This window comes from Phoenix dactylifera, unplaced genomic scaffold (assembly GCF_009389715.1).
Source record: "Phoenix dactylifera cultivar Barhee BC4 unplaced genomic scaffold, palm_55x_up_171113_PBpolish2nd_filt_p 002476F, whole genome shotgun sequence".
Lineage (NCBI taxonomy): Eukaryota > Viridiplantae > Streptophyta > Magnoliopsida > Arecales > Arecaceae > Phoenix > Phoenix dactylifera.
The window spans coordinates 13185-32657 of record NW_024069681.1 but is presented as its reverse complement, the minus strand read 5'-3'; the positions used below and the strand labels follow the sequence as shown (position 1 = coordinate 32657).

At 36.8% G+C, this 19473-nt stretch overlaps 1 protein-coding gene and 1 pseudogene across 5 annotated transcripts; both read right to left on the bottom strand.

Annotated features, from left to right (window-relative positions):
- Positions 1-1643: 1643 nt before the first annotated feature.
- LOC103699845 lies at positions 1644-9814 on the bottom strand (annotated as a pseudogene).
- Positions 8070-15327, bottom strand: LOC120103859. 5 transcript variants are annotated; one of them, XM_039123364.1, is made up of 8 exons: positions 14352-15327; positions 13630-13815; positions 11765-12016; positions 11466-11639; positions 11142-11248; positions 10454-10815; positions 10311-10376; positions 8070-10207 (listed from the first exon to the last, which is right to left on the bottom strand). In XM_039123364.1, the coding sequence occupies exons 2-8, from the start codon at positions 13810-13812 to the stop codon at positions 9849-9851; spliced, it is 1503 nt and encodes a 500-aa protein (XP_038979292.1). In that variant the 5' UTR covers positions 13813-13815; positions 14352-15327; the 3' UTR covers positions 8070-9848. The 5 variants fall into 5 exon arrangements, with proteins under 5 accessions (XP_038979292.1, XP_038979294.1, XP_038979293.1 ...); XM_039123366.1 differs by having other exon boundaries at positions 9683-10168; XM_039123365.1 differs by having other exon boundaries at positions 9683-10204; positions 14352-15326.
- Between the last annotated feature and the right edge of the window lie 4146 nt (positions 15328-19473).

Sequence of the window (19473 nt, the reverse complement as noted above, 5' to 3'; positions counted from 1 at the left end):
GTGAAATAGTTTTCACATCTATAAAATCACTGCCTGTTTAATAATATACAGATTCCAATTTCACACTGTTCATTATTTAATATCTCTATGTTATTTAAAATTATATATATTCTGATTCAGAATGTGCATCTTTTCTCTCTGAAGATTTATTAGTACTTCAAATTGCTGAAAGATAACATGTGAGGTCCAAGACATAACAGCCTGTATGACAACCGATTCTATAGAAGTTGTGTCATCAATTTTTACTTTGAAAGATCTGTATGAATTCTAGATATCATTCCACTAGGCCCAACTCATATGTAAGTTGGTTTCCATACACTACTACTATTCATGAATTTGATGAAACTAAGCAGACAGGTAGGTGATTTTTTTTCCTTTTTTTTTTTGTGTGTGTGTGTGTGTGTGTGGTGTGGCGGAGGGGGGGGGGGGGTCTAGAGCAACTTAAAAATAAAAAGAAAAAGGGTCTATATTCTGAACCACATAGGTATGAACACAGAACTATCATCAAGAAGAGCATGGTCCGTTTCTTTCCCATAGCATCATTCTCTACTATTTTCATATGATAGATATAAGTGATCTTTACAAGAAATTTATTAGGTTATACTGAAATGTGATTACAGAAAAAGCACATGTCAAGCATGCTTTCTGTTTAATAGAATCAGAACACCCATCTTTGCATTCTCATTTGCTCTATAAACAATGTCAAAATTCAAGAAACAAACTGCTTAGTGAACCTGTAAGCTAGAATTTGCATCCGAACAGAACCAAGATAAGCATGACAATTGAAAAGGTGAATGTCAAATATGACAACCAAAAATTTGCACTGATGAATAAAGTAATGACATGACATGTTCATATTTATCTAAATTAAGAAGCTAGGAAAAAAAGCACTCGTGCATTGGGTTCAGATTGGATTACAATGCCGTTATAAAACATCACTTACAAAGTTACTATAGCATAATACAATAAAAATCCTATTGCTAATCAGCCTCGATGATATAAATTCAAACATTTGGGGGGTATAAAAATGCCAGAAGACACCAATATTTGGATTAGTAATACAACTATACAAGACTATCACCAGAAGAACAACCAACATATCAGACCGCTATTTTATAACCAACATACAATATTTTGTCCATAATACCTCAAAAACTGGAAATGCATAGACTAAAGAGTGTAAGCCTATATGGAGGCTCCCCAAGAAAAAGGTACAAATCTAAATTTTAAACAATGATCTTTTAGAAGTTCTAGATCCCTTTGTAGCCACATAGGACATTACTCAAACTATCTCCATTTACTAAGATTGGATGCTGAAAATCTATGCCCAAATAACAGTGGTTAAAAAACAGTGCTCATCAGGGAGAGTTTGTTCCGTTATGATTTTCAAAAATTATCTCCATCATATTGCTAGCATCTAGTTAGTTTGCTCTAACCTTTTTACTCTTTTGCACAATAACATGCTTTATAGATATATTAAAAGATGGATATATATTGACTAGCTAGTTTAAAAAATAATGCCATCATTTTCATTGATATATATCTCTTGTGACTCCCATCCATTTCATTGTCCAATGTGAGCAATTTTATGTAAACATTTATGCGGAATCGGACATGGGCCGTAGTGTTCAAGCACATGTTCATGAGATGCATAATTATATTTGTCCCTTCAACCATGTAAGATTTGCCAAAGTCTTGCTTCAAATAAATCACATGCTCATGTAACAAGCTTCTGCACTCCACTCACAGGTATTAGATTGATATGAAATATATAATCAACATACCATCAATACTTGGACCCGATAAACATGAAAATTTAAAATAGTGAAGTCCAAGAATTCTTCACAGCAGCAGTGGCTCACCTTGGATAAGTCAATAGGAACATCAAGAAAATGGTCAAGAAAGTTCGCCGTTTTGCTCGGGGTCTAGAAGCTCTAACAAAGCACTTGCTGGATCACCAGCATGTCCCTTCCCCAACTGTCACATGATAAATCACCAGAAAAGTTGGAAACATCAAATGTCATCACAATTCACAAGATCATGAGGAAGCTTAATCCCGTTAAACTCGAAACTAGTGCAAAAATTGATGCATCAAAATCATCACTAAATTACAACAGGTTATGTAAAGCATATTAATACCTTGTCAATCTCATCTATGAGAACTAGAGGATTAGCTGTTCCCACATTTTTCAGGCATTGCACCATCTTTCCTGGCATTGCACCAACATAGGTGCGCCTATGACCCTGGATAAAGGTTATAATGATCACAAATGAGTTTCAGATAGGCCAAAACCCCACACTGTTTATAAGCTAAAGCATCAATATTGATTCCGAGATGTAGACATCAAAATGACTTAGTCGCTGTACCTTAATTTCAGCTACATCAGCCAAGCCTCCTACAGAAAATCTATAAAACCTTCTATTCAATGCTCGTGCCATTGAATGACCAACGCTGGTTTTACCAACTCCAGGAGGCCCAGAGAGACATATAATTTTGCCTGCAAACAGAAAATAATGATCTTGTTAAGATATGTTGTGTATGAATAGTAGAATTAGAAAACAAACATCAGCCAACTGAATACCATTGATTAGTCCTAATACGTTATCAGTCAAGCACACAAGGCATGTACAGCTAAATTTTATCTCTTAGTGTGTGCCGTAAGATGAATTCTTGCACAGGGCAGAGAAGGGAAAAAAGAACACTAACCACATGCAACCCAGGTATAATGTTAAGGACAAAATGTGGACATGTGGTTTGCCTAGATTGCTTGTTTCCATTGAACTGAATTATATTGAACCTTCACTATAGAAGTTAAGTATTTATTCAAGTCACCATTCTCATGGGGATAAAACATGGCAACCTTATAAGCCCCAGCATTCTGACATAATAACACATTTTCTTTCAAAAGAAGTGCATAAACAATTACTTCATGAAACATCAGGACCAATATTAAAAGCCCAGGTGAGAAGATATAGTTGAAAATCGTAATATAAAGGTTAAATCCATATCCATCATCTTGATCAAAAGTTTTAGCAAGTGTATCCATGACCAAGTATATCAAAAAATTGATAACCAGGTGTCATCCAGCTGCTGGGGTTTGATGCAGAAACACCAGTCATAGCAAAACGTTGGGAAAAAAACCACAGCAATCAATTAGGAGATGACAATAATTTAGGAAACAAAAAGGGAAAGAATAAATGTGGTAACCAAAAGAAAGCTGGTACACATAAAGCTGTAAACCAAACCTTGCGAGGTCCCCCTTAATTTTCCAACAGCTATAAATTCTAATATTCTCTCTTTAACATCAGATAAACCATAATGATCTTCATCTAAAATTTTTTGTGCATGTTGGATGTCGAAGTTTTCATCACTGCAGTGATTGAAAACCATGAAGATTAAGCTCAATTCATTAGCAGTCTAATGAATTTCTCTAAAATGATTCAAATCGGATGTTTAAATACAGTACCTGTAGTTTCCCCAAGGTAATGCAGTAAGCCAATCAAGATAATTACGAGTCACATTGAACTCGCTAGAACTAGCTTCCAGCAGCTGAAGCTTGTTAAGCTCTTCTTCTATTACTTGCAAGACATGAGGAGGACACTGCTTGTTTTTTGGTTCAAGTCTTTCCCTGAACTTTGCTGCAGCAAAGAAAAAGAATACAAAATCACCTTGTCTTAAATACTTATATAAACATAAATATCCTCCATATATTCAATGAGATATCCCGCTAAAGAAAAGTACATCCAGAACTAACCAGTCAATGCTGATTTGTCATCTGTCTCCAAACCCAGCTCCTGGATCAAAGTAAAAAAGTGAATTCTTCATGTCTAAAGTTCTGATGAAGGTCAATGAAATCAACTTAACAAGCAATGAAAAAAGTATCAAAGTTCCCACTTCCCAGTGATATAACATGATGATAATACTCCAGTTATTGTTAAAGTAATGAAGGGGGGATAGAAGTTTAGGCCTTGTCTATCTTGGACAAGATTAAAGACACAAGTTCATTTTTGTTATATTCACCATCATTTTCTTTTATTTATCCAAAAACAGAACTAATAAGAATAAAAAAAATACCTTTTTAATTGCTTTAAGTTGCTCGTTCAACAAATAACGTCGCTGGTCTCCACTTATTTTCTCCTCAATTGCTTTTGCTATTGACTCCTGAAACAAAATTTAGTAAAGATAACACAAAAGTCCTAGTTAGTACTCAAATATAGAGAATACATAAATGGGAATGAAATAATAGAAAATATATGGCTAAATTACCTGTATCTTACTGATCTCCATCTCTTTCTTTACTAATTCTAGAGTTAGTTTTAACCGCTCATAGACCTGGCAGGCAAATTATACGAAGTTAACATTTTATCGAAAAAATAAACAGTCAACCATGATGATGGCAGAGATCAATAGTAAATTGCATGCATCCACCCACCAACAAAAGAAAATATGAAGCCTATAATTGAAGTCTGTATGGAATTAGGTCTTTAAGGTGCAGAATCAAAATTATTCACCAGACAACCTGAAGCTTAGATGGACCATGCTAATACTTGCAACATTATGGGTTATACAGATGGCCACTGGTACACCCTTAAGGCAGTCAAAAACCAGCCTGATTAGCCATTCCTTTATATTTCTGCAAGCATAGCGGTTCAAAATCCTGATCTGTGGTTCTGACACGCAATGCATTTCAATTCTTAAGATGATAATGGAAAACATTGTGACATGCTAAGCTATATCATTCTTTACTAATTTTGGAACAGCTCATTCATGCCACTGCAACTTAAGGTGAATATGCCAAGTTGCATAAGACATGATTGATATTTTATATTCATAATGTTAATGAAAAACAGTGTGATATGATTTAACATTAATTTTCAAATTGGAAGGGAACATGACATAGATTAACACCCAACTGTTAGCACACATGCAACCCAATTGTCCAAACACAAACACACAAAGATAGAGGGGGAGAGTGCGAGGGAGCAAGAGTGAGAGAGAAGGCAAGTCATTTTTTTAATAAGTAAAACTGAACAACATAAGAATTAAAAAAATCTTTGCAGCTTGACTGAAAATGTTTGGATCAAAAGCATGCATGCTTCTTACATCGAGTTCTTCAAGCACTTGTTGGCAAAGCAACTTGTTGGCCCCGGAGATAGCAGCCCCAAAATCTGCTAGTCTTGGATAATTGAAATCGCCAATATGCTGAAATTCACGAAAAAAAGGAACAATTTTATAACACAGTTTTCATCATTTAATCATGTTATTCTACAAGCATAACATGATATCTATTAAAGGAACTACTTATACAAATGCCTAACTTGAAGCTTCCAAAGAAAACCTCCAGGAGAAAAGCAGAAAAAATGATTCAATAGAAAACATGACAAGAAGGGCAGTACAAACCAAAACCTATTCATAAGCCGGACTTCAAAAATGAAAATAAGTTTCCATATATTTGTGCACTTTTAATTAGATTAAATTTGGCAAAATTAGTCCTTTGACCTTTTTAAATTTGAAAAGAGACAATATGCAGGGTTATAAAAGGAGGCCAAATTAAATTGAGCTAGTTAACAACTTCAACTAGTACAATCTTGCAACTAGGACATCAGAAGATGCTGTAAGTTGTAACTCTCAAAACAATTCTCTATTCAACAGAGGAATTACAGACAAACTTAAGCAATTTAGATATAAAGTAAACAGGAAGAAGGTGTTAACTCTCAAAGCCTTTTTTCCTCAAAGGATGGGATACAGACAAAATTAATTTAGATACAAAGTAACTAAGAAGTAGTCAACCCTCAAAACCTTTTTTTTCTTTCAAGTGAGAAGTTTTCAATTCTCAAAAAACTTTTTTAAAAAAAAAAACAAACTTAAGAAATAGACAAAGTAACCTGTGTATATGTTTGAACATGATCTTTCCAAAGGGAATTTGTCTTCAGAATGTCTCTTAATGTTGCTATGACTTCAAATGAGGTTGCTTTTATAACATCGTCATCCTTATTGTAAGGCTTTTCCTGCAAAAAATAATAGCTATTGTTATTGAGCCAAAAATTCAAGCAAACTTTCTAGAAAAATATGAATTGTACTCTTAACAAATAATAAGTCCACCATAAACAATGACAGGCAACATTGATCACATACTCAGGTTAGTAAATTAATACAGCACATATAACTTCAACAAACGTTTCTTCGGATACTTCAACCTCCATCTAAATAGGGCTGTCAAACAAGCAAGCTGTTCCTAAGCAGCTTGTATTTAGCCAGCTTTTGGCTCACTCCATTAGTAAATGAGCGAGCTAGGGCTAGGACCTGGCTTGCTTGAGCTCCACGCGATTAAACTCGATACAGGAATACATAGATAATTAATACACATTACATGTTATCTTAGTTACTATTTAGAAACATATATTTATATTATAATTACTAGAGGCTAATATAGTTTGCATAAAACAATGTATTTCAACTATAACCTTGAGATATAACAGTAGTAAGTTTAAAGTGAGTGCGAGTGTGTGTTGCACACTTGAGAGATCTTAGGCTCTCACTGCACCTCTTAAACAAGTTATTTGTGAGCAACTTGAAATTAAATAAGCCAAGAATGAGCTAGGCCCTGCTCACACAAGCTTAGCTCATTTACACATCTGCATCTAAACCATCGGCCATATCGCATCTAATTCCTGGCAATATATAAGTTCAAAAGAGAGAGGTTTATAGTTATATTGTCCTTGATCATCAGTAAAGTGAAGTGCATCCTAAGAAAACATTGGTGGTGAAAATTTTGGTGAAAGATATTGTGAAAACATGTTCAGGCATTTGCACTGACAACATTTTCCATGAATGCCAGGGCATGTGACTGTGTGACAACAGTGGAAGCAAGTCAGAAAAGATAACTCAGTCATGACTCCAGCAAAAAGCAAATTGTCTTTTGCCTTTGCTTTGATACAAAAAAATGCTTGTAAACCTCTGTGGAAGTTCAGCACATACAGCAATTGCAGCAATGCAGGAAATTTGCAGTTTATGAAAGACACAGTTACCTCCTTTCTATTGCTTCCAATTTCTAAACACAGTAGTGGACTAGCAGTATTGGTCCTTCAATGAAAAGGCATGGAATATTGGTTACACTGGGTGGTACATGGTAATCAAAATCAGCTAGAACAGTAATCAAAAGTCAGCCCCACAAGACACTAAGGTAGAACCAAATATGATGACTCAGCTTGTGAGTTAAGAGTAATAGTACATTGACATCCATCAACCATAAATAGGGCTGGAAAGACGAAAGATGAGTAAGAGTAATAACATGCCTTCAGATGATCAACTTTTACAGTTAAAGGATCCTCGTCAACCTGCAATATTAGAAGTTTCATTGAATATCAGGAATGTAGGTATTACTGAAAAAAAATAAAATAATAAGTGTAATTCGTCACTATTAAACCCAACCTACCATCTCAGTTATCCGCAGACGCCGGTGACCAACGAGCACTACTTGATCCCCTTGGATGCTGGTTATCTACATTGACAACAGCAAGATAGCTAGAGTATCAGCAATGGATTCTATGCCTTTTAATATATTCTTAATTTATATACTAAATGTCATTAATTCCCAAACCCTTGGCAGAAAAGATGATACCTGAGCCAAAGTACCAACTTCATGAAGACGCTTGAATAAATCTTTTCCTTTAAGGTCATTAATGCTTTTCGCTGAATCTGACCCAGATACAATACTAGGATCAGTCTCTGGGTCATCCTTAAGAAGAAAGGCACCTACATATGCCACTGACCTTTTACGATTTTCCACTAAAGCTTCTAACAATTTGGAATCCTGCAGGAAAACTTAAAACTTAATAAACATTAAACCAAAAAAAAAAAAACTTATGCCGCGAAGTTTTAACCACTCGAAAGAGACCTGTCTTTGTTCAGTAACTAACAGCAGCATAGCAAAACATATCAAATCATTTAGAAAATTAAGATTTAGAAAATATTGAACATTCCAGTATATATGGTACGACCAAGGTCAGCATTGAGTTACTTATTTGCAAGAAAAGTAAACCAATGAAGCTCTTTTTTTCGTTGAAGAAAATTTCAACTCCCATGGTAGTATTATATTACATGTATACAAATTATCATCGTTGGACCTGCAAGGTAAGTGAAAAAAGGGACCTAAAAATCACTATCAAAATTGTTGAATTCAGTGAGTATAACTCCGATGCACAAACTGGATCCAACAATTGGCAAATCAGAAAACTTCGAAAGGATATTTATCTGAAAATCCAGAATGTCAACTATGAAAACAGACAGATCTTCCAGGACTAAAAGATGTCCAGAAGGGAACAGCAATCCACCAACGTCAAGTTTGAAATGCAGCCGATGAAGTAAGCAAAAACTATGCTCACCTTAGAAAGATTGCTTTCTTGTCATAAAAGCTTACACTTTTTTATTCGCTCAGATTACTTAACTGATACCTGCAAATGCAAGTACCATATGATGCACGCCATGTTGGCTGGGAAGTGGATCTAATGGTCAGTGAACTGCAGTGCCTTGATCCACATATAAAACCAGAGCAGTGCAATTCACTGGTATCGTTAAATCCACTCCATGCCACATGTGTCATGCATCATTTGCACCGACAAACATGGGTTTAGATTAAAGTATCATGTCACACCAGTCCGTCCTACAAACACACGCAGTGATTGATTGCATAGATTAATTTATGTTTTATATGTCCAAAATAACTTGGCATTTATGGAGGGGGAAGAATATGATTGAATTGCCATAAAATGATTGTCATGCTTGCTCGACACTAAGGGCCACTATCATCTTCTACGAAATTCCATGCTGCTCCCTTCCTTTTCTTTCTTTCTCCTCCACCATACCTCATTGAACATTTGCCCATCATCATAGAACCCTACTTCAAGAACAGATTGAAATACCAAAAACAAGTGGACATGTTCCTTATTTTCAGGTTACAAAGAAAACAAATATTTTCAAGACATTTTCAAACAAATATTCATCACACAATCTCCTATTTCCATGCATCTAAACAACCAGTTTCATAGCACTGAGAAGTGAGAACCAAGGCATTTTTCAATGTTTGGGAGACTATGCTTGCTCGCTGCCATGGCTAATCTTCATTCTTCATACAGATCAGTCAAGATAAAGTTTAGTCAGTACTGTGATGTCATTTTAGTGTCAAGAAGGTAAAATCCTTTTATAACAACTGTCTTTCAGATATCGATCAAATTAAAAGCCAATAGCAAAAGCTCATATTCAAAAGCTCAAGCACTCTGCTATAGTTCTATATGATGATGCTTCCAATGGTGAGAACTAAATCATGTCGAACGGCATCATAATTCAAAATAAATACTTTCTTGTCATTCGAAGCAAATATCCAGATCCAGTCCATTCAGCCGAACTCTCTTTCCAAGCAGTCAGTTGATTTGCACACGCGCGCACACAGAGAGAGAGAGAGAGAGAGAGTATAACCATGCAAGAGAAAACAACCAGGAAATAGAAACGCATCAGTAGAATAACCTGTTTGGTGCTTCTACTGGCACAGTACTAACGGCAGTCTGAATGTTCTGTTGCGACAAAAACAAACGCAGAAGAAATTGAAACAAACCAGGAAACAGATCAGCAAGTTGATGATGAAGACTACTGGATTCTGCCATGAGAACTCTTTTCTTGGCCAAGCCTAATGAAGGTTTGATGATTAATTGTAGGTGCCATGGGAATTAGTCATAGAATGGATTAACTGCTTGGAGTCCCTTGATTCCAATGGAGACTTTGTGCCATCGGTGTTTTGGTTACCATCATCCAGTTCATTTGAGGATTGCGGTTGTGAATCTGGTGGTGCTTCTTAGTAAATGACTGACCCAATAGATTTTACTGAAGAAAGAAGCCTAGAGTCATCAGCAGCAAATGCATCCAGATCATCTGACTCGCTCATTAAATGCTCCTCGAGTGATTGACCTTGTCTCGGGACATGGAAATTTTCTGTTTCAGCTGTATGAGTTAATAAGGTATTAGCAGAGACTCGCCCAGGAAGAAAATTAGGAGCTGGAGTCGCGCAGGTGTCCCAGGGTAGTTGTTGGATTTGTCGCTCGCTTATGTCATCGACCCTTCTCAAACTTTGAATGTCTTGATTGCAAAGCTGAGTCATTCTGTTCAGGGTAGAATCTGTTGCAGAGTTGCCATTGTTAAGTGCAAAGTTGTCTGCTACATTGAAGAAAGAAAGAAAGGGAAAAAAAATTCTTAGCTAGAGCTCATGGTAGTAGAATATCACATAATGAAATGAAAGACTAATGAAGAAATGATTTACCCAAGTAGGATGTCGTTGGATTCAAAGAACTTGCACCTTGATTCATAGTTGGTAGGCACTCCATGACTTGAAAAGGAAAAGAAAGAAACAATTAGCATCCTCATCTCACTAGATTAACTCCGGGTTAAATTAAGACAAATTACCTGAACTTGGCGAATTCATTTGTATAACTCTGGGTGTTGGTGTCAGCAGTGAAAGTGGATGGTTGGCACCAACTGCTGGATCAAGAGATTCAAAGGTCCACATGTGAGTAGGAGCACTCCCTTGATTGTCAATATGATTCAGATGAGGTGGACACCAGTTGCTGGATGGTTGATTTGAAATAGGTGGAAATTTTGGTGTGAGCATGCACATATCTTGCATGTCGCTATTAACGGTTTCAAAAAACTGAGAATCATGGCTTGCAAAAACTTTCTGACTCAACGTAAGTAGCCGATGATCAGAACGTAAAAGCCTTTCATAATGTTTCTCCAAAGTTCCTTCTGCAAACTCAAGATAGTGCCTCCTGAAGGAAATAAAAATAAGAAACAAGCTATGAGAATATTACATGAACTTTACTAAAGAAGATATTATTCTGTTTTTGTTTGTTCTTGATAATTTCAGAAGCTCCTATAGATGTAGTTTAACATGGACTAAACATTGCAGGACTGGAGATCTGAATCGAAGGATTTATCTACTTCATCAATAAAAAAATACATTCCTCTCTCTCTCTAAAAAAAAAAGAAGTATATTTCAACAAATATGGAAATATTTGAAGGTGTAAAATCCATTGAAAGGCTTAGCAAAATGACAGAGCTCCAAGAAAGTGACGTAAATGTAATTTTTATGTACCTGTTTGTGGTTGCATTCCCACTGGTAAAATCAGAACAAGCTTCCCAATTAGTATGCTTTCTTGGCTGAGGATTTACCTCTTTAAAGAACATGGGCTGCTGCCTTAACTGCACTAGGTACCAAATATCTTAGTTATCAAACCCAAACAAATATTCCAAATTTTGTTATTAAAAGAATGAAATCATTAAGAAACTTCAAAAAACCATCCAAAGCCAAGAATTAGTTCAAAACATGTCTAAGACAATAAAAGTAGTCTATGGAAAAAGAAAAAGTAGCAAAAGTAATCAATAAAATGAGAATATATGTCTAAGGAAAACATCTAACCTCAACTTCCAGAATGTCTGGTTGATCCCGTATGAATCGTGCTCTGGTTGCTGAGATATCGGTCCATTGGATCTCAATCTTTTTTTTCAATCTTTCTTCTTGTATCTCCCAAACAAGTTTTCGCCTAGCATAGTAAAACTTAGCTACAATATCACCTTCATTTCTTGACTTCCTCTAAAATTATGAAACATAGTTTAAAAAAAAATTGTTAGATGCTAAGAAGAAAAACTAATTAGAGCATTTGGTTTTGAGCATTTGCTTTTTCTAAATTGTTCTATCAAGTCAAGACGTAAGATTACCTCCCAACAGCCGATCTTGAGTTTTGTTGCAGGAAAATTTGAAGCCTTCCATTTCATTAATGTGGGTTGGATGTTATATTCATCATTTCTGGTCTGTTGTTTTTCTATACTAGTACCCGAAGTTGGTCCATTAAGAGGAGTGGTCTTCTTTTGAGATAGCTTCCTATCAATGAGATCCAAGAAAGATGGAGTTATGCGTAAAATCAAACCCAGAGGACTGGGTTCCTCTGTCTTGTCAGTGCATGGACCTATCTGCATAGATTAAAAATAAATAAACCAGTAAGAAAATATCGCCAAATAGAAAAGATAAGATACATTTAGAACTCCATAAAAAATTAGCTTTGTAAAAAATATTAGTTTCTAACAAAAAATAACCATAGGGACATTAGAAGGAAAGCGAACTCGATTTCATGTAGTCAATTGCTTCAGGGTTAATCTAGTTCAAATGCCACTTGCAACTCTTGTAATTCAAGTAATTATCTGTTAAAACATCACTATACCTCCTTCGATCTCAAACTGGAACCTGTTAATGTAACCTCACGATAAACTTCAAACCAAACTACCTAAATATGTGCAAACACACTACTAGATTGTACCTTTGTTCTCTTTTTTTTCTTTCTTTTTTGAGATGAAGGGAGGATTAGCCACCCAAAATTTTATTTAAAAAGATAATAACAGGGTCAGCTTTGATAACAGAGTGAAAAAAAAAGAACTGAACAGGTTCCAATTCTGACAGATTAATCATTAGAGAGAAGAGATAATAAAACAAGAGATGCAGCAATGAGGTGAATCTGCCAATAAAAGTTGTTGAAGTCTGTCGACGAAGAACAACCAGGATGCTGAAACCAGTCCATAATAAAGCCAACTCTGAAGGTAAATAAAAACATGAGACATCTTTGGGTAATGGAAGCCAGAAATCCACTTCAATGAAAATTTAGTCTTCTGAAAGTGCAGGTGGAAGCTCTTTTACTTTTGTAATTACATAGGGATGACCAATCATTAAATAGATGGAGACATCTTGAAGCTATAGCTACCACATGACCAAGCTATGGCCGCAGTCAACATGACCAAGCTATGGCCGCAGTCAACATAAGAATGATAGACTAAGTAGGCTTAGAGAAATTTCTATGCCTCCAGTCAAGACAAAGAAATTCAAAAGAGTATTGAGGGAGGAGCACACCTAACAAAGAGCAAACTGTCTTCTAAAACGTTGAAAAGGAGTATTGAGAGAACAAATGATCAACAGTTTCAGGCCCATGATTACTATCAATATTGATCTGTTCCACTCTAAATCAACATAACTAAATTGACTTGCTTTAGCCTAACCAAATTTACTTCCTAATCTCTGTCTTGCTAATGTAGGCAATATAACACTTAAAAAAATTTCATATAGAGATCTAAACACAACTTAGGGACAACACACATTCCCTAAATGAATCTAATTTAAATTATTTACCGTTAGCGCATAAAAACCTCATTGATACAAGGACAACTAGGTACTTGCTAGAGCCATGGAAATACCAAAAGATGGAGGTATTAATTATTTTCACATGATTCACAATTCAATGATGGTAATGGATCTTAACCTTGGCTATAATGAGTTATATTTCATTAAATATACATTTTGCAGTTAAAACAAGTATATTATGATGAAAACATTGGTTATTTTCAAAATAAGGATAGAATATCCAGAGTAGCTAGAATATATCTCCTCATTAGCACATCTGAGAAAGTTCTCACCAGTACATTGCCTTTTTAATGCAAGTTATTTTTTGACTTATACCTATTATTGTTATCTTTGGTAAGTTCTTGATGGCCGGATAAAAAAGAACATTTCTTATACAAGTTTAGAAAAAAGAACTGACCTTCTGCCTCTTGGAATTTGAGTCTGGCTCTTTGGGCCTATCTCGAGGTCTATTCTCTTCCTCAACCATGCGAGGACTCTCAATCCCATCAGAAGCAAGCACCTTATCGAGCCAACTATTAAAGCTCCCCTCTTGCTCAGCCCATTCAACACTTCCTTCTAACCCAACAGCTTCATCCATCATCTCCTACAAAATTAATGAATAATATATTTGGGAGCAAAAACGAATAACATCAGACTATATCCACATTCCAACCTACATAAACCAACAAATCCTAAAGTATTCAATCTAATGTAATGAGATTAAAAAAAACGCAGAGAAAAGAAAAACCTTTATATAAAAAAATTATTTTTTTAAGCACTATTGCCAACAGTACCAATGGTAAAATCCATCACAGTTTTCAATCCGATTAAGGTACATCCCATGCATATGAGATGTTTTAAACAAAAAAAACTACAGATTCCAAGCTATCCACCCAAGAGTTTCAACCACAAGAACAATTTAATGAGATGAAATTAGATTATAAAATAAATAAAAGCAGATACAAGAATAACCTAAGCAAATACTGAAGCTACTCCCGATGACAACAATCCAATCTTCGCATCTAAGTTATCTACAACCCAATCCAGGGTCTAACAAAAACAAACATGAAAAGAATATCTGATGAGATGAGATAAGTTTAGAATTGAAACGACAGGAAACGGGGAGAAAAAAAAAACAACCTTCTTTAGGTTAATCAACTCGCTCTCCAAAGGATTGTAAACGAAAAGGAAACAAAGGAAGGAGAGAAGAGCCGAAGGGGAGGAAAAGGAGCTCTGTTTCAAAAAAATCTGGGGAGGCCGTTTTATGGAAACAGAGTCCTTTCAAGGGAACGAAACGAAGGAAGCGGGAAGGGGGGTAGTTAGTTAGGCTCGTCGAAGCTCCTAGTTGATTCCCATTGGACGGTGCCACGTGGAGAGCGGCGGCGCCGTGCGGATCCGCTGACGAGGCAGACGGATTACATTGAAGCAGTGCAAAAGCGGCGACATCCTCCGACTTCCATGCAACCAGTTGGAAAGGAAGGACGACATCCGCCGACTTCCATGCGACCAGTTGGACAGGTGGCCTAGTTACGAGGTCTCTCATCGTTTACAGTTGGGATTCCTGGGTTTTGATTTAGGGGTTGCAGGACTTACTTATCAGAGCTGGGATTCCTGGCCTACCATAATCAGAGCAAGTCTAGGGGGACTATGCTTCTTTCGGAACCCTGTTGCTCATGTTTGAAAAACAGAGGAGGCAGCCATGGCCGCTGCTGCGGCCTGTCGCCCTGGCGAGCTGGCACTGACGTCCGGCTTGCCGTTGCGACCCACCATGGCTGCCATGGCCGACGCGGGCGGAGGGGAAAAGGGGAGAGAGGGCAACGGCCGCCGCCAGCTTGCAGCGGTGAGGCACCGTGGCCTCTTCTCCTGGTGGCCGAAATGTGGCCACTGGCCAAGCGCGGCCGTGAGTCTCCAACTGGCCGCACCACCATGCCGAAAAAAAGGGAGAGGGCTTCTTCCTGACGGCCATGAAAAAGGACCATCGTTTATCGGCGGTTCTCCCCTTGATCGCCGGAAAAGCGGTGGTCGGCAGGGAGGGGACAAGGAGGCTGGCTGTTGTCCAAAAGATTTCGGTGGCCACCGCCACCGTTTGGGCGAGAAGGGTCGCCGGTTTTGGCCCCTTCTCCTTTCTATCGGGAGGAAGATCAAGTTTTGGATTCGGGTTTCGGATTTCGGATTTCGGGTTTTGGAATCTGACCCGAAATCCGAATCCGGTTACCGAAAAAAAAAAAGCTGCAACCAATACGCAGCCAACCTAACAAACTGAAGAAATTATATTCTAGGGGGCATGCACCACCTACCATAATCAGAGCTGTCTGTTTATATAGTGATGCATCGAGATGAGTACTTGAAGAACGGAGCCCATAGAAACAAGAGGTTAATTATAATTGCTGGCATGCACGACCACTTGGTGCATGCAGTGTAAGGTATAATTTCTCACGAAATTGGCTTGCATATCCAGGTTTGTCCTAAGTTATATTGTTTGTGATTGAAGAACGGAGCCCATAAAAACAAGAGATTGTGATTGCATCAAGATGGGTGCTTGAAGAATCGAGCCCATAGAAACGAAAAGTTGTGATTGCTGACGTGCATGACCACTTGGTGTGCATGATTTTTCAAAAAATTGGCTTGCATATCCAAGTTTGACCCTAGTTATATTACTTATGATTGTGATTTATGCTAACTTGTATCTTAATTTTATCTAGATTTTTTTTGAAAAATGTAGATATGCTAAATCTTTATTTGGCATTAAGGCTGCAAATGGGTCGGGTCGACCCGAGACCCGACCCGACCCGAATTTTAGGACCCGTGGGTCCGGGTCGATCCTAAAATTGGATCCGAATCATTTTTTGGGTCAGTTCTAGGTTTATCGAACGGATCCGATCCGACTCGAAGGGGGGCGAAGAGAAGGGGGGGGAAGCAAAAGAGAGTTTTTTTTTTTGTGTGGGTCATAGCACTATTCGTCCATCAGGATTCTCTCTCGATCTATTACACTGTTGATACCTTTGGTGTCTCGGTAGCTTGTTTTTTTTTTTCTTCTGTTTTTTGGCTTCTGTTTTTTTTAACTTTTGCAGGGAGGAAGTGAGGGAACACTGAACTGAATATGGGTCATGTGCCAGTTTTCTGCGATGGAATTGGATTTTGGAAGAAGGTCCGGGATTTTTTTTGTCCTCGTGAGAGGGGAGCAGGGAGACACCAAGTTCCGTCCAATCAGTCATACGGACAAAATATAGTGTGATATGAAATTTGGCTTGCAGACCGACTTAGTTAGTAGTCATGGTTCATCTGTTCTGACTGGAGGTCAATCGCAAGTCTTTCAAAGTCATGGGTCACCCAGCACCTCATGATATGACCAAATTAGATTTGCCCAAATTCTTTCCTAAAAGTAAAAAAATTGAATCCGATTTGAATCCGAATCGATCCAACTCGGATCCGATCCGACCCGGTCTTCAACCAGGTCGGATCTGGATCCAAAATTAGGACCCAAATAAAAAATCGGATCGGATTGGGGTCATCCAGGATCCGACTCGATGCGACCTATTTGCACCACTATTTGGCATGTTTTATGTACGGATGTATAAGTTTTTTTTCTTTTTGTTCAACTTCAGGTTCACACGATGCATTATAAGTTCTTTGTTATTTGTTAGATAGGGGTATTGATTTGACGCTTGAAAACGTACCTCCACATTTCTAATGGATCTCATGATATATGTTGATTATTAAAATCGATTATTTTGTTGTTCAATGTATTGTTTCATTGTTTATGATCAATTTTTATGGAGTGTTACGTGAGCATGACTTGCACTTTGACAATATATGTTGATCATTTGTTTGGATTCAAGGAACCATTTTATAATTTAATTCTATTTTTTTTTGAGGCATTATTATGTTCAATTTAATCAAACCAGTTAATTAGTTTGCTTTGCAATTAATGTTGTTTATCACTGGCTTATAATTTTTCAATGATGTTTCATGAGTGACATAGTATTTTAAATCTCATAATAGCATTAATGCAGAAATCAAGGCAAAAATTCAAAAGTTCCTCTTTTTCTGAATTTTGTTTGGTAATTAGGAGGCGATCCTCAGATAAAAAGGGGAAAAAAGAACATTAGAAATTGGAGTCAAATTAAACATTCACAAAACTGCAGTCATACATATTAAATCATATCTAGTATCACAAATGCATTGACTTACAAAATCATCCTTGGTTTTATTTTTGGTTTCTTGGGCATACTAATTAATGGTATTTCATCATAAGTTCATTCCATCAAAAAGAAGTAAGTACTTGAAGCTTGAATTGTAAAGCATATGAGATCATTTATATTATTAATTATGTTAGATCTTACCCAGCTTCCAAGAGGAATTAGCTGGTACGATTGTACAACAGATGGCGAGGTGCCAGTTTTCTAAAATAAATATGATGGTCAACCAAAAAAAAAAAATGCAGCTTGTGTCATCTCTTCGTCGACTAATATGTTGTTAATCTCCAAATTTTATTTGGAAGTTGCTTAGAATCACTTGCCCTTTTTTCATCTAAGATCTTAAAAATACCATGACACTAGAAAATCATGCCAATTTATTAGCTCGATAACTTCCATTGAAAGCTCAAGCAACTAATTAATCCACATGTATGTGTATCTTGCCACCATCCAATACAATTTATGTAAGTTAATGTTCTTGATGCCTACAAAAAAAAGAAAAATAAATTAAAAAAAACATATATTTTGATATAATCTATTTCATTATCTCTCTCTGATGGTTATTGAGAGATTGCGAGGTTATGTTCCAAAGAATATTATCTTTTTTTTTCTTTTGATTAGATAAGTCCAACAATAACATAGTTTAGATGTCGTATATTGGAGTGAAGAGAAAACACATACCGTAACTTTTACGTTTTTTTTTTCAAAGTTAAAATTAAAATACATAATATTTATGTAGAGTGCATTGTTTTAATTGGTTAACATTCACAGAAGCAACATGCTTTAGAGCAAATAACCAAAACAAAACAAAAATCAATGATACATCTCAACAAAAAAAAGGAAAAAATATGGTATCATCTTAATTACATCTATTGAAATATATATTTTTGTGCTCAAGAAATCATAATATTATTCTTGATTTTTATTTTGAAGATAGATGGTAATCGTATTTAAGGAGTTCCTTTAGTTGTGTAAATACCTTAAGGAGTTTCCGATTATGGTTTAAGATACTGAGGATACACTATTCAACACTTGAATAGGATACAATCAACGAAATGAACTTTTTTTTTTAATCTTTAATGAGTGCTTTATGATGATTTGTTTTTTGCCACCCATAAAATATTTGCTTGTTCAAAACATTTGTAAAACATCTAGCACAGCTCAATCCACTCTTTGCTTGTCCTTTTCAATACACTTACTCCCTCATGCCATATTCGGCTTCAAGAAGTGAGGTCAAGAAAAGAAAAAAAAAAAAAAAACAGAGGCAGGTCAAGTCCAATGACTTCTTATCCACTTGTTTGGATATGTTGAGCTCTTTATCCCCTTTCTAGTCTTTCCCCTCTGATTAGAGGGATTAAAGGTCTTCCAAAAAAGATAGTGCCATTTGTAGAGGTGATTAGTTTGTTTATCTAGGGCACCAATCAATTGGAGAGTATATGAAAGCAAAGAGCATCTTGCAAGGTGGGGGAAACCTACTCCATGCATTTTTCTCTTCTATTTTTTTTCGCCGGCCATGAGCCACCATTGCCATGTCAGCAATTCGACCACCTCGCAGCTCGCCACGTTGACATATTTATCGAATGCTGACATGTATGGATGACGGAGAGCGTCGATGCCAAGCTGTCGTCAGCTCGAACAAGATGCGACTCTCAAATTGGAATAAGAACCGGCATTGTTGCCTGAATGGCTGACCTAACTGGGTCCACGAACAAGCATTTAGTTGATTCGTTAGTTAAAGCATGACAGCAAATCAGCTGATAGTAATGGGTGATGAGTCACAAGATGCCCCCACAAAGATTTGCTTGACTAAAACTCTCAAAAAGTCTTGCCTCCTATTGATTCCACAAGCTACTGTCTAAAATTAACCTGTCTGACCTCCCAAGGACATGGTCGGTTGGTCACTATGGGAAGTTGGCCCCACAAAAGAATGGAGGTTGGACCCATGTTAGTCACTAGTGGCAGTGGATTGAAGAGGGGAACTAGAAGACACTGGCATTGGAGAGTTTAGAATAAACTGCTATAAAGCTGAAGTCTAAGGAGGGTATGGGTCTGGTCCTACCATCCCT

Bases quoted from the DNA above. Each gene is read 5' to 3' on its own strand.
- LOC120103859 (XM_039123364.1), bottom strand. From the start codon at position 13,812: ATGATGGATGAAGCTGTTGGGTTAGAAGGAAGTGTTGAATGGGCTGAG. The intron at 10,816-11,141 runs GTACATAAAAAT...TATTTCCTTCAG, and splicing joins GGGAATGCAACCACAAACAG to GAGGCACTATCTTGAGTTTG. The intron at 10,208-10,310 runs GTAAATCATTTC...TCTTCAATGTAG, and splicing joins TCCAACGACATCCTACTTGG to CAGACAACTTTGCACTTAAC.